This window comes from Scylla paramamosain, chromosome 6 (genome assembly GCF_035594125.1).
Source record: "Scylla paramamosain isolate STU-SP2022 chromosome 6, ASM3559412v1, whole genome shotgun sequence".
NCBI lineage: Eukaryota > Metazoa > Arthropoda > Malacostraca > Decapoda > Portunidae > Scylla > Scylla paramamosain.
The window spans coordinates 14204766-14218984 of NC_087156.1; the positions used below are offsets into that span (position 1 = coordinate 14204766).

The 14219-nt window shown below is 48.9% G+C and overlaps 1 protein-coding gene across 1 annotated transcript; it reads left to right on the forward strand.

Moving 5' to 3' along the window:
- Window positions 1-11036: 11036 nt before the first annotated feature.
- On the forward strand, window positions 11037-13151 carry LOC135101037 (uncharacterized). The gene has a single exon (XM_064004611.1). The coding sequence runs from the start codon at window positions 11037-11039 to the stop codon at window positions 12366-12368; it is 1332 nt and encodes a 443-aa protein (XP_063860681.1). The 3' UTR covers window positions 12369-13151.
- The last annotated feature ends 1068 nt before the right edge of the window (window positions 13152-14219 follow it).

The following is a 14219-nucleotide window of genomic DNA, read 5'->3' on the forward strand; positions in this document are numbered from 1 at the left end:
AAATTGTAAACAGCAATACTATTGAATCATTCAAAAATAAAATAGACAAATATTTAAAAGCAAATCCCCAACAAGCTCTCTTCTTGTCCGAATAATTACTAAATTCACTATTAAACTCTTATTCAACAGTTTTAATATAACTTGTATTAACTTTCAGATAGGCGTATAGAGTTCACCGTAGGGTGAATAGTAGAACTTCCTTTCATCCTTTCCTATGAAAATTTCCATGTCAGTTTTTCCATACTGCATGGTACTTTTCCCAACTATTTCCATGCCAGCGCAAGCTGGAGGGAGTGGTGGGTGGGGAGGAGCCTTCTGCTATGCTGTCCTGTCTCTCTTCACTGTAGCTAGTTAGAAGTAGTTACCAAACAGCCTTGCAAGGACCAAAAGGTCTGTTGCTGTTTGGCTTTCCTTTGTATTCCTTTGTATTCCTCCTCCTCCTCCTCCTCCTCCTCCTCCTCCTCCTCCTCCTCCTCCTCCTCCTCCTCCTCCTACTACTACTACTACTACTACTACTACTACTACTACTAGTAGTAGTAGTACTAGTACTACTGCTACTACTACTACTGCTATTACCAGCACTCTCCACCCATCCTCCATCTCCATTCCTCCTCCTCCTCCGTCTCCTCTCCCTCCATTCCCTATTTCTTCCCCCTCCTCCTATTTCTATTACAACAGTCTACACATCTTATTCTGGAAAACACCTGGAAATACCTGGAAAATGCTGGAAATTGAGAGAAATATTGACGAACAGGCGCGGGGAAGGAGGAGGTCTGGGTCCTGATATTTTCATGGTGGGCGCTTTGAACGGGGCTGCAACATGCTCTTTATTTAAGCCTTGTTTGGGGCATTTTGGGGGTTATTTGTCTATGTTCGTGGTTAATTGTGGCTTTCCTTCACGTCTGAGTCTGGAAACACACGGAGGTTTAACTGAATATTGATGTATAGGCAGGGAGGGAGACAGGAAAAATGTTCGTCTCGGCCCTTATTTTTATCTGCGGCAATTCATTTTGAAACTCGCGAGAAGAAAGACGCCCAGACTGGACTGCACTATATATTCTGACCTGCCATATACTTCTACTAACACACTGAACACTGACGGAGAGACACTGGAATGGAGGGATTTTCCGGGTCTCGGTACTTGATGACGTCACCCTTTTAAAATACGTTTTAAAATTTTAAAAATTGATCCCTCGAAAAAAACGGAATTAGACTGGAATGCTTTATATATTCTGACTTTTCATATACTTTAAAAAAATACCTGGAATATAAAAACATTTCTAGCCTCACTAATAATAAAGAAAAATCCAAAACACGATATGTAATTTTTACGAACGGTACCACAAAAACCTTATAATATCGAGAAGGAAAGCACAGCCAGATTGAATTATTACATATTCCGAATACAAAAAATCTTTACTTTCCAGATAAATAAAGAAAACACGAATTCCTCGTCGTATAAAGAAAAAAAAAATAAAATCCAGCAACGGACTTATTTTAAATTTGAAAATACGAATAGTTAGACTAGATTTTATTGAATATTATTACTTGGGGCATATTTCTTATATTTTTAACTCTTAAATCAAACATCAAAACGATCTTAGGCGTGCTAATAAAAAAAAAGGAAAATTTATAGAATGACAGAAGTGTTATCGTAACGAGAAACAAAAACACAGCTAGACAAGATTTTATAACATATTATAAATTGTTCTACTTTTCTACCAGTAAATTAAATATCAAAACAATGCAAACTCCACTAATAAAAAGAAAAAATTGTGATAAAGTGCCGAAGTAGTTTTTTTTTCCACCAATCATCCCAACTTCCTCCTCTCTCCACCCCCTCATACACCTCCTCCCCCTCCACCACCTCCTCCTCCACCTACTCCTACATACATAAGTCTTTAAATCACCTGGAAACGCCTATAAAACCCTCGAAATCACGCTAAATATGTGACGGAAAATTGTTACCTTAGCTGCGGCGGGGGTCGGAGGTGCTTGGTGGGGCTCGGCGGGGGTCGGCAGGTCGTGGCGCCAAGGATACCTGGTGTGGTGGTGTGGTGTTAATATTACACTCCCACAAGCTTAACTGCCCTGTGTGTGTGTGTATGTGTGTGTGTGTGTGTGTGTGTAGCACCGATTAGGGACGAGTCACAGATTTATATAATTGGTGCTTAATCCTTAAACTGTGTGTGTGTGTGTGTGTGTGTGTGTGTGTGTGTGTGTGTGTGTGTGTGTGTGTGTGTGTGTGTGTGTGTGTGTGTGTGTGTGTGTGTGTGTGTGTGTGTGTGTGTGTGTGTGTGTGTGTGTTTGTTTAATTTATCTTGTAAGTTATTTTTTTTACCTGTGTGTGTGTGTGTGTGTGTGTGTGTGTGTGTGTGTGTGTGTGTGTGTGTGTGTGTGTGTTAATTTATCTTGTAAGTTATTTTTTTTACCTGTGTGTGTGTGTGTGTGTGTGTGTGTGTGTGTGTGTGTGTGTGTGTGTGTGTGTGTGTGTGTGTGTGTGTGTGTGTGTTTGTTGTTTAATTTATCTTGTAAGTTATTTTTTTTACCTGTGTGTGTGTGTGTGTGTGTGTGTGTGTGTGTGTGTGTGTGTGTGTGTGTGTGTGTGTGTGTGTGTGCGTGCAAATCAACGTATTTGTTCTTTTGTCTTTTTTTTTTTTATGTAGGAGGGACACTGGCCAAGGGCAACAAAGATCCAATAAAAAAAATAAAAAAACACTGAGACGCCGGCCCTGCGTAGCTGCCGTGTGTTTAGTGTTTTTACCAAGACGCTTTACTTGCAGGTAAAAGGGAGCAGGTAGCCGAGCTGCGATGAGGGACGACCCAGAGAGAGAGAGAGAGAGTACATGCACAGTAGTTACACTCCATTTCTTAATTTACCAACGATCAGCCACGCGATCAGCAGTTAGTTGGCTACGAGTCGAGCTGGCCTCCGCCTGCCTGCCATCCGGACACGCTGTCCACTCAGGAATCCAAGCGTCATGTTAGAAATGTACCGTGAAATGTCCAGAGTCGTACGAGCTTATCGAGGATTGCTTGCTTGCTTTGTACGTGCGTGGCTCATCCCAGGAGAAAGGCTGCAGTGATCACGAAGGAACACAAAGGAAGAACAAATAGCAGTTCCTCCGTATCCCATAACGAGGCACTGGCCAACAGAAAAAATAAAAATAAAAATTAAAAAGGATCCAGTGAGGTGCCAATCACTAAAGTCAAAAGGATTGTCAAAAATTATAAGGAGAAATGGCTTATTTGTAGCTACACTATCTGAAGTAAGATAAACGGGATAGTAAAAGCGAAGTAAAGGCGACCCCAGTCATCCAGCTCGTGATCCAGATAATATTAGGGTCAGTCAGTACTGTAGTGTGTCTCTGTGTATTTGGGTGTTTTCCTGGTGTGGGTATAACCTTGGTGTTTGTGTGTGCGGATGTAGAGCAGGGGTGACGGACGTTGGGTGTGGTTTGCAGAGTGGAGCGGGGCGGGTGTTTATGGAGAGTGCGCTACGGTGTGGTGCTGTGTGTTAGAGTGTAGTATTGTGGTGAGTGTGACGCAAAGCAGTTCGGGAGGGTGTTACAGGTGCAGCAATGCGAGATGTAGGAAGGATTAGGAAAGATATGGTGGAGAGGTGTGGCTCTGGTGGAGTACGTGTGTGTGTGTGTGTGTGTGTGTGTGTGTGTGTGTGTGTGTGTGTGTGTGTGTGTCTCTCTCTCTCTCTCTCTCTCTCTCTCTCTCTCTCTCTCTCTCTCTCTCTCTCTCTCTCTCTCTCTCTCTCTCTCTCTCTCTCTCTCTCTCTCTCTCTCTCTCTCTCTCTCTCCTAAATTTAGTCCCTCAATACACCCTCATCTTCTCCTATCACCTTATCTCTACTCTCACTCCTCCCTTCCTCCCCTCCAACACACACACACACACACACACACACACACACACACACACACACACACACACACACACACACACACACACACACACACACACACACACACACACACACACACACACACACACACACACACACACACACACACACACACACACACACACACACACACACACACACACACACACACACACACACGTACAGGAGAGAAAAGAAGAGATCTAAATTAATCTGACTGTAATCCATATTAATTTTCCTTCTCTAATTACTCAGCAGAGAGAGAGAGAGAGAGAGAGAGAGAGAGAGAGAGAGAGAGACGGGGGGGGAAAGAGAGGTGACAAGCAAGTAGGTGGTGTCAGGTAAGCATGTGGGGTGGCCAAAGAAGGAAAGACAGGAAGGAAGCACAGAAATAAATAAGGGGAAGAGAGAGAGAGAGAGAGAGAGAGAGAGAGAGAGAGAGAGAGAGAGAGAGAGAGAGAGAGAGAGAGAGATTGCTTTATAGTTTGCTTTACACGCTACCGATTTATGGAGGTGGTCCCTGTATCCTCCTGCTCCTCCTCCTCCTCCTCCTTCTCCTCCTCCTCCTCCTCCTCCTCCTCCTCCTCCTCCTCCTCCTCCTCCTCCTCCTCCTCCTCCTCCTCTCTCGTGTACTCCCAAATACTTCCTCTTTCCTCCATCCTCTCTTAACCTTCCTTCTCCCAGATTTCTCTCCACCACCTCCTCCTACTCCTCCTCCTCCTCCTCCTCCTCCTCCTCCTCCTCCTCCTCCTCCTCCTCCTCCTCCTCCTCCTCTATATTTTCTTCCTCTATCTATCTATATGTCTATCTGTTAATGAACTTTACCTATATATCTTCCACCTCTCGCCCACACACATCTTCCTCTCCCTCTACTTATACCTAAACCTGCCTACACCTTACATATCTGCCTTCCCTCCCATCCCTTTTACCTGTGTAGCCTAAGAGGTCAATAATCAGGAATAATGACGTGAGGTGTAAGGGAGATGGAAGGTGATAGCACGAGGCGAGGGTGGTAACACGCTGCCGCTGCTTCACGGGGTCAGGGTGGCGAGGCTGGAGAAGCTGGAGATGGTGGAGGGAAATGCCTGGACTTGTTAACTTAAACGTAGCTGTCTCATCCTGATTCCAGCGTGTTTTTTAGTGCCGTGTTGGGTCAGAAAGCGATCACTAGTTGTCTTCTGCACTTACTGATGTCCGTTACATTCCTCATCACCCCCCCACAAAAAAAATAAATAATAATAATAATACAAAATAATAAAAAGAAGTGAAACAAAGAAAAATTTATGAAAATTCTCTCTCTCTCTCTCTCTCTCTCTCTCTCTCTCTCTCTCTCTCTCTCTCTCTCTCTCTCTCTCTCTCTCTCCGCATTACATAAGAAGGTGGGAATTTCAATTTAACGCAGAGAGTAAGCTGTGGCAAGTTGCGTATTATAGGAAGTACTATTGTTCATACCTCACTCCGCTCCAGGCTTTGTGTGTGTGTGTGTGTGTGTGTGTGTGTGTGTGTGTGTGTGTGTGTGTGTGTGTGTGTGTGTGTGTGTGTGTGTGTGTGTGTGTGTGTGTGTGTGTGTGTGTGTGTGTGTGTGTGTGTGTGTGTGTGTGTGTGTGTGTGTGTGCCACCATGAAGGCCTGGTCTAGAGAGTAAAGTTCGTATTTTGAAAAACTTTATTCTTTCTTCAAAACTGTTCGAGTTCTCATAGGTGTTATTCTCTGTTGTTCATGTCCTTGTTGAACGGAACCATCACTGGAATCTTGACATCATCCTTGAAAACCAAAGTAACTTCTTCTGACTGTTAAATGTAAGATCCGCGGTCATAATCATAGTGCTTCACAGTTGAAATAAGCAAGATGCAAATACTAACATTTTAACTGCAAATATAAAAATTGTGTTTACATTCCAGGGAAAAGAAAAAAAAGATGTGACGGAGAGTATCAGATGGAATGCAGGAAGGAAGAGGGATGTTGCGGCAGTGAAGGAAGATGTGAGGAAGAGTAAGGAGTGAGATTTAGAGAGAGAGAGAGAGAGAGAGAGAGAGAGAGAGAGAGAGAGAGAGAGAGAGAGAGAGAGAGAGAGAGAGAGAGAGGATAGAGTGGGGGGAGAAGAGGTCAGGATGTGGTGGCGTGGGATGAGGATGTGAGGTAAAATGTGAAGAATCTTACCAATGAAGGAGAGGAATGACCAGATACTTGAGAGAGAGAGAGAGAGAGAGAGAGAGAGAGAGAGAGAGAGAGAGAGAGAGAGAGAGAGAGAGAGAGAGAGAGAGAGAGAGAGAACGAGAAACATCCATAACAACACATTAGCATCAGTACACATTCCTCGTTGATCGTTCTTTTCTGACTTGAAATATAAAGGGAAATATCACTGACTCTTCTTACTTCAGAATGTCATCATCACTCTTTGCACTTTGCAGCTTGAGCCGTGACTCGTAGCGGTAATTAATGAACAACACGCTTTGATCACCTCTGATGGAAAACACGAGTAGGAATACGAGTAATTAACAAAGAAGGAGAAGAAGGAGGAGGAGGAGGAGGAGGAGGAGGAGGACAGCTATAAATGGACACATCCCTCCCATCACCTCCACCCCTCCCCTCATCAACCAGGGTCCCTCCGCCGAACCCCCAAGACGTAAACAAACGTGTGTGTGTGTGTGTGTGTGTGTGTGTGTGTGTGTGTGTGTGTGTGTGTGTGTGTGTGTGTGGGTATGTGTTATTTTGAGGAAAACGGCTCGTTCAGGATAATATTTATAATTATTGAAAATTCATGAGAGGGAGATAGAGAGAGAGAGAGAGAGAGAGAGAGAGAGAGAGAGAGAGAGAGAGAGAGAGAGAGAGAGAGAGAGAGAGAGAGAGAGACTACCTGCTCATTTCCCTCTTTATTAGTGTACCTGTGAGCTGCCTTTATCACTCTACCTGTCGACCCTCGTGATCATTAGCCTCTTGTCGTGTTGCTCTCCCGCTCTACCCCCCACCACGTCTCTCACCTGCGCCTCACCTGTCCCGGCGTGAGGGAGGCATGGCGGGGAGGGCCGGGGCGGGAAGAGAAGGAAAGGCCCTGGTGGGGAGAAAGTAAGAGGCTGGAGTGAGAGTGGGTGCTGAAGAATCTAGAGATGAGAATGTGGAGGATTGAGAGAGAGAGAGAGAGAGAGAGAGAGAGAGAGACACTCTCTCTCTCTCTCTCTCTCTCTCTCTCTCTCTCTCTCTCTCTCTCTCTCTCTCTCTCTCTCTCTCTCTCTCTCTCTCTCTCTCGCTATTGTCCAGCCCACTGTCTTTCTCCCACCCATGCAATCCCAACCCCCAGTGCAACCCCACCCAATCTAACCTCCACGACCCCCTATCCCCCCTACACCGAACATCCTTGTCCTGTCATTCACAAATATTCCAATTACAACTTCATGTTCATTTCCGCCTCCCTGCCACTCACAGCTTCCGGTCACCCTTGCTTTGCCCCGCCCTCCCCTCTCCTCATCCCCTTCATTTTAGCACATAACTCAACCCAACATCACCTGACATCACTAAGCATCACACTTATGCTCTCTCTCTCTCTCTCTCTCTCTCTCTCTCTCTCTCTCTCTCTCTCTCTCTCTCTCTCTCTCTCTCTCTCTCTCTCTCTCTCTCTCTCTCTCTCTCTCTCTCTCTCTCTCTCTCTCTCTCTCTCTCTCTCTCTCTCTCTCTCTCTCTCTCATGTAATAGTAATGGCAGGGGGTGGAGGGAAAGGAGGCCGGCAGGTGATTGGACAGGTGGAGCAGGTGAGGCAAGCTGCTCCTCACCTTAATTAACCTAATATACCCCTCCTCCTCCTCCTCCTCCTCCTCCTCCTCCTCCTCCTCGTTAATCACTAGAGTGTCAACGGGCCAAGCTTCCTTCTCCTCCTCCTCCCCCTTCCTCCTCCTCCTCTTCATTTGTCTCCCTGTCGTCGTCCTCTCCGTGCAGCTGGAGTGTAGACGAAGACCCGCCGTCTTTACTTCCGTACATCCTTTCCTTGAGACCAGAAAGTGCTGCGAGTCTCCTGCTGGTGGTTGCTCTTCCTTTGTGTTCTCTTATGATGCGCAGACGTGGCAGTAATGGTTTGCCCGGTAATGGCTTCCGCCGCCGACGCCGCCACCTCGAGACAGCCTGTGTTTTACTCTCCCGTGCTGTTATTAATGGATGAAGGTCAACATACTGTACCATCCTTGCCCGGATCCGCTCTGGTTTGGCCTGCTCCGTCCCCTGCTGTTGCTGCGGCTGTCACATGCAAGAGGAGAAACTGAAAAAGCTGTGATGAGGAGAGAAAGAATGAGAGCAATTTCTACTCTACTACTAATGCTTCCTCTGCTGCTGCTGCTGCTACTACTACTATTGCTACTACTACTGCTGCTGCTGCTGCTGCTGCTGCTGCTGCTGCTGCTGCTGCTGCTGCTGCTGCTGCTACTACTACTACTACTACTACTACTACTACTACTACTACTACTACTACTACTACTACTACTAGTAGTACTACTATTACTACTGCAATGGTAATATTAATGATAGGAATAAGAGTAATAATGGTGATAATAATGACGATACCAAAAAGAAATCTTTGCCTATAGTGACAGTTGAATAAAAAAACTCGTAATAAGAGTCACTTCACCACTTCCTGTTTATTCAGGCACTCGAAAAATGCAATAATGATGGGAAAAAAATACACACACACACACACACACACACACACACACACACACACACACACACACACACACACACACACACACACACACACACACACACACATTATATTCGACGTGAATGAAAGAAAAAAAAATCTCTCACAACATGACACTGATAGAAGGTGGCGATGATTTGGCGAGTCACTACCTGTGTGTGTGTGTGTGTGTGTGTGTGTGTTCCACTGCTAGTGATGCTTGGCCAAATGAGTCGTTGGGAGTCATTAGTGAGCAACAATGTGCAAGCAGGCCGTGTGAGGCGATGCCTGGCCTGCGGGGCGGCGAGCGGGTGGCTGACGACTAATAATGTTAGTCGAATGGACGGCAGCGGCAGATGGTATATATATATATATATATATATATATATATATATATATATATATATATATATATATATATATATATATATATATATATATATGTGTGTGTGTGTGTGTGTGTGTGTGTGTGTGTGTGTGTGTGTTTATTAGATTAACCCTCCACACTCTTGGCTAATGAGGGGGACGAGTAGCGACGAGGTATGAACGAAAAGAAAATAGAGCCTTTGAATTAAACATCATTACTAGCCAGCGCCACTCAGGAACGAAGAGGAGCGTGAGAAGGAGGAGGAGCATGAGGAGAAAATAACAAGGGAGGCTGGAGTAGGTGTGGTGATATAGGGGAGATAGGGATAGCAGCAGCAGAAGCAGCAGCAGCAGCAGCAGCAGCAGCAGCAGCAGTAGTAGTAGAAATAGTAGTAGAAGTAGTAGTAGTAGTAGTAGTAGTAGTAGTAGTAGTAGTAGTAGTAGCAGCAGCAGTGGTAGTAGAGTGGCATAAGAGTAGATAGAGTAGAGGTAGAATGAATTTATAGTTAACAACTAATGTTTATATTATAGAGTATTAGATATGGTTGGATGCCACAGTCATTAGCGGGAGCTGGGGCTAATGACCTCCAAGTAATGGAGCCCCTAATTGACACATCAATAAACATGGGGTGGAGGTATTTGTAGTAGTAGTAGAAAAAAAAAAAAAAAAAAAAAAGTAGTAGTAGTAGTAGTAGTAGTAGTAGTAGTAGTAGTAGTAGTAGTAGTAGCAGCAGCAGTTGTTGTTATTGTTATTGTTGTTGACGTAGCAGTAGTAGCATCGAAGCCCTTTCCCTGCCGTGCTTTCCTCCCGCCATACCAACAAATAATGGGTTTATTGTGGCAGCCTCGACGCCAGCTGTTTGTCAGACGGACTCGGCTTGATCTGCCACCACCGCCACCGCCACCACCGCCAGACTCGACCGCTGCTTCTCCTTTGCTGTCAGTATCTCGGTGGCGGCGTCACCTCAGCACGTAGTCAATCCCCCACCCACCATCCACACGACAAAAAAGCCAAATATTAGCGCTGTAAATTACAGCCTCCCCGCTGCGTCTCAGAGCCATCGCACTCTAAGCTCCTCAGTGAGCCAAACTCCTCTCCCTTCATGAAGCGTGTGTCCCAGGCTGTCTGTCATCGTGTGCTGCACCTCATCGTTAAGTCACGCAACGCACACCATCGACTTGCTTACATCCAACTCAGTACAAAGAAAAAGTATCTATCGGAATGTTGTTTTTAGTATGGATGGGAGTGGAATGCCTCACCCGACACTTGTAAACACAAGCCGTGGCTTGGCCTGCTGATCGATATCGAAGGAACGTCAATGATGCGTCCTTGCTGGCGGGGGGCGGAGGGAGGACGCCGAGGAGCACCAAAGGGCAATGGCTGCGGAGAGTGATAACGGGGTACAGGGAATGGCGGAGGTGAGGCGGGAGGTAAGTGAAGGTTAAAGGCGGTTTTAGGATAATGACGCTGAGGACCTGAGCACCTCGGGACGCCCACCAGCCTCTTAATCTGATCACGGGAAACTTTAAGCCTTTGGATCGCATTCCTGGTGACGCATCTACCCTCTTCCCACCAGCTGAGTCAGGCTCGTCTTCAGAGGGGCGATCAGCGGTAGTCAGCGGGATGTGGAGAGGCCCCAGAACTGAAGGCAGCAGCAGGCAGGTGGTGGTGGCGGTGGTGGTGGTAGGCCTGGGCAAGTGGTGGCAGGTGTGTGGCTCAAGGCCCGGTCCAGTTGTTATCGCGGATTCCAATCTGCGGAGGGAGCAAATAATTACCGAGCATCATCATGCCATCATCTACCTGTACTGAGTCACCTGGGAACGGGCGGCGGGCGGGGCTTGGGAAGGAAGAGAAGAGGAAAGGAGCGGATCCTTGTGACAAAAAGCGAAACAGCATAGAAATACTCAATACATATTTTTTCTTCTTGCCTGGGAAAGAAAAGAATGCATCACTTTGCAACAGTTGTGACTCTGAAGGAATGAGCTTAAATTGTCATGTTCTTGTGTTGCTTTGCTGTGCTTGCTGTCTTTTCCTCGTCATGTGGTTTCCTTGCTTTTTATCTACACCACTTTTTTTCTTAGTCTTATTATCTTTGTCACGCTAACGACACCAGACATGCAAGTGTTTACAGCCTTGTGTTCTCCTGTCAGCCAGCACTCTCCAGCCCCACCCTCCAGCCAGCACTCTCCAGCCCCACCCTCCAGCCAGCACTCTCCAGCCCCACCCTCCAGCCAGCACTCTCCAGCCCCACCCTCCAGCCAGCACTCTCCAGCGCCACCCTCCAGCCAGCACTCTCCAGCCCCACCCTCCAGCCAGCACTCTCCAGCGCCACCCTCCAGCCAGCACTCTCCAGCCCCACCCTCCAGCCAGCACTCTCCAGCGCCACCCTCCAGCCAGCACTCTCCAGCCCCACCCTCCAGCCAGCACTCTCCAGCGCCATCCTCCAGCCAGCACTCTCCAGCCCCACCCTCCAGCCAGCACTCTCCAGCCCCACCCTCCAGCCAGCACTCTCCAGCGCCACCCTCCAGCCAGCACTCTCCAGCCCCACCCTCCAGCCAGCACTCTCCAGCGCCATCCTCCAGCCAGCACTCTCCAGCCCCACCCTCCAGCCAGCACTCTCCAGCCCCACCCTCCAGCCAGCACTCGCCAGCTCCACCCTCCAGCCAGCACTCCCCAGCCCCACCCTCCAGCCAGCACTCGCCGGCCCCCACCCTAAAGCCAACACTCGCCAGCCCCATCCTCCAGCCAGCACTCGCCAGCCCTCCACCCCTCCACCCCTCCAGCCAGCCCCACCCTCCAGCCAGCACTCGCCAGCCCTCCACCCCTCCAGCCAGCTCCACCCTCCAGCCAGCTCCACCCTCCAGCCAGCACTCGCCAGCCCTCCACCCCTCCAGCCAGCCCCTCTCCAGCCAGCACTCGCCAGCTCCACCTTCCAGCCATCACTCTCCAGCCTCACCCTCCAGCCAGCACTCGCCAGCCCCCACCCTCCAGCCAGCACTCGCTAGCTCCACCCTCCAGCCAGCACTCGCTAGCTCCACCCTCCAGCCAGCACTCCCCAGCCTCACCCTCCAGCTAGCACTGGCCAGCCCCCACCCTCCAGCCAGCACTCGCCAGCCTCACCCTCCAGCCAGCACTCCCCAGCCTCACCCTCCAGCTAGCACTGGCCAGCCCCCACCCTCCAGCCAGCACTCGCCAGCCTCACCCTCCAGCCAGCACTCGCCAGCCTCACCCTCCAGCCAGCACTCACCAGTCCCCCCACCCCTCCAGCCAGCACTCGCCACCCTCTACCACACTCCAGCGGCCGCCAGCAGCAGAAGCACAGTGTGGGAGGAGAGGCCGCCGCCAGCCGTCCAGGAGCAACCGCCAGCGCCTGGTTCACGCACGGAGGGCTCGGATAATGCGCGCCGCCGCTGTTGCTGCTGCTGCTGCTGGTCTGTCAGGCTGTGAACCACGCTAATGATTTACTAGTCTTTGTCTGGGATCGAGGCGCTCTCTACTATCCCATCGCATCACATCTTCCTCACGCTACCCCTGATTCCCAACACTCCACCGAGCTACTCCTCATTCCCCGGGGCGCCAGCTGTCCCGATATAACTCTCTCTCTCTCTCTCTCTCTCTCTCTCTCTCTCTCTCTCTCTCTCTCTCTCTCTCTCTCTCTCTCTCTCTCCGTGATCTATACTCGCCTCGGGTGTTCCGCTGGCAGGTTTCCGCCCGGAGAGCACTCACTTCCCCTTAGCGCGGGTTGGCTGATGCCTGGACTGTCAAGGTCAACCGCAGAACTCAATGAAAGGTTGTTGAACTTCCCGTGTCGCCTTTTATCCGGAAACTTTCAGTGGGAACGGATTTTGGCCACGAATTATTGTTCTCTCCGTTCCGAAGTTCACTCACCCACCCAACCTGTCACCAACCCACGCCCACCCCACCCACCCACTAGTGTCGCCGCCCCATCCATCCGTCCATCCATGCCTGCCTGCCTGTCTCCCCCCAAGCAGCAGCAGCAGCAGCCAGCCCCACATGTCTCCTGCTCCTCCGCCAAATCACCCTCTTCTTCCTCTTCCTCCTCCACTCGAAGTCCTGCATGAGAGGTACAATCCGGGATATGACTCCGCAGGGTGCTCTCTTCCTCCCCCTCTTCCTTCTCCTTCTACTTCTCCTCCCACTCCTCCCTCCTTCTTCCTCCTCTGGACTGGCTAGTTATACAAACTAAGGGAGAGGAAAGACGACGACGACAAAACCAGGTGGTGGAACGCCTCATCATCAGTGGGTGTCGCACGCGCCCTGCCACGCGTCCTCCTCCTCCTCCTCCGCCTCCTCCTCCTCCTCCTCCTCCTCCTCCTCCTCCTCCTCCTCCTCCTCCTCCTCCTCCTCCTTCCGTCGGCCTCGATGCTGTACTGCGTTGCTGACATGGTGACCGTCACCAAATAAGCCAAGCGGTCATGTTGCTGGCCGCCCTCCTTCCCGCACAGCACGTGCTTGAAGAAGCCTGTTGAAGCACGCACACACACACACACACACACACACACACACACACACACACACACACACACACACACACACACACACACACACACACACACACACACACACACACACACACACACACACACACACACACACATAACAAACAGGCTGTCTGAATAATGTTGGGAGTGATGATCCTTGAAGTGTTACCAATGCGAGCAGCTACGCTCAGGTCGTGTCTTGGGCCCCAACTTCCTCCTGCCCTCCACAGGACATCCGCCACCCATTGCCCATCGCCTCTGCCCGTGTGTCTGGCCGTCCCTCCCTAAGCGTCCTTCTCCTTCACAGTAACAATAAGACTTCCTCTCACCGCGGCCTTCTCTTTTGGGAAACGGGGCCTTCCTTTCCGGCTGTGACCCGACGAGGAGGAGGAGCAGGAGGAGGAGGAACACAAATGAAAAATAAGCAACATCAAATCGGTAGGTCCTTAGGGGGCTAATATCTAGCATACTATATAGGATAGCAAAGATTAAGACTTCTCCCCACCCACCGCTCCTTCTAGTCAAGGCTGACAAGAAGGTAATGGTTTTGGAGGAGCACAAGAATAAAATTAATAAAAATTATAGAAAGAAAAAAAAATATATTACTAAAATTGAAGCAGAAGTGAATTAAGGAAAATTATGCAAAGGAGAAGCGTAAGAAGATAAAGGAGATGAGAAGTATAAGAAAACTGAGAGGAAGATGTATAAGAATAAGAGTAAGAGGAGGAGGAGGAGGAGGAACAAAACATCAGAATTTCCTTGTCTTCCCTCTTAAATGTTCCCTTGCGTTTCTCTC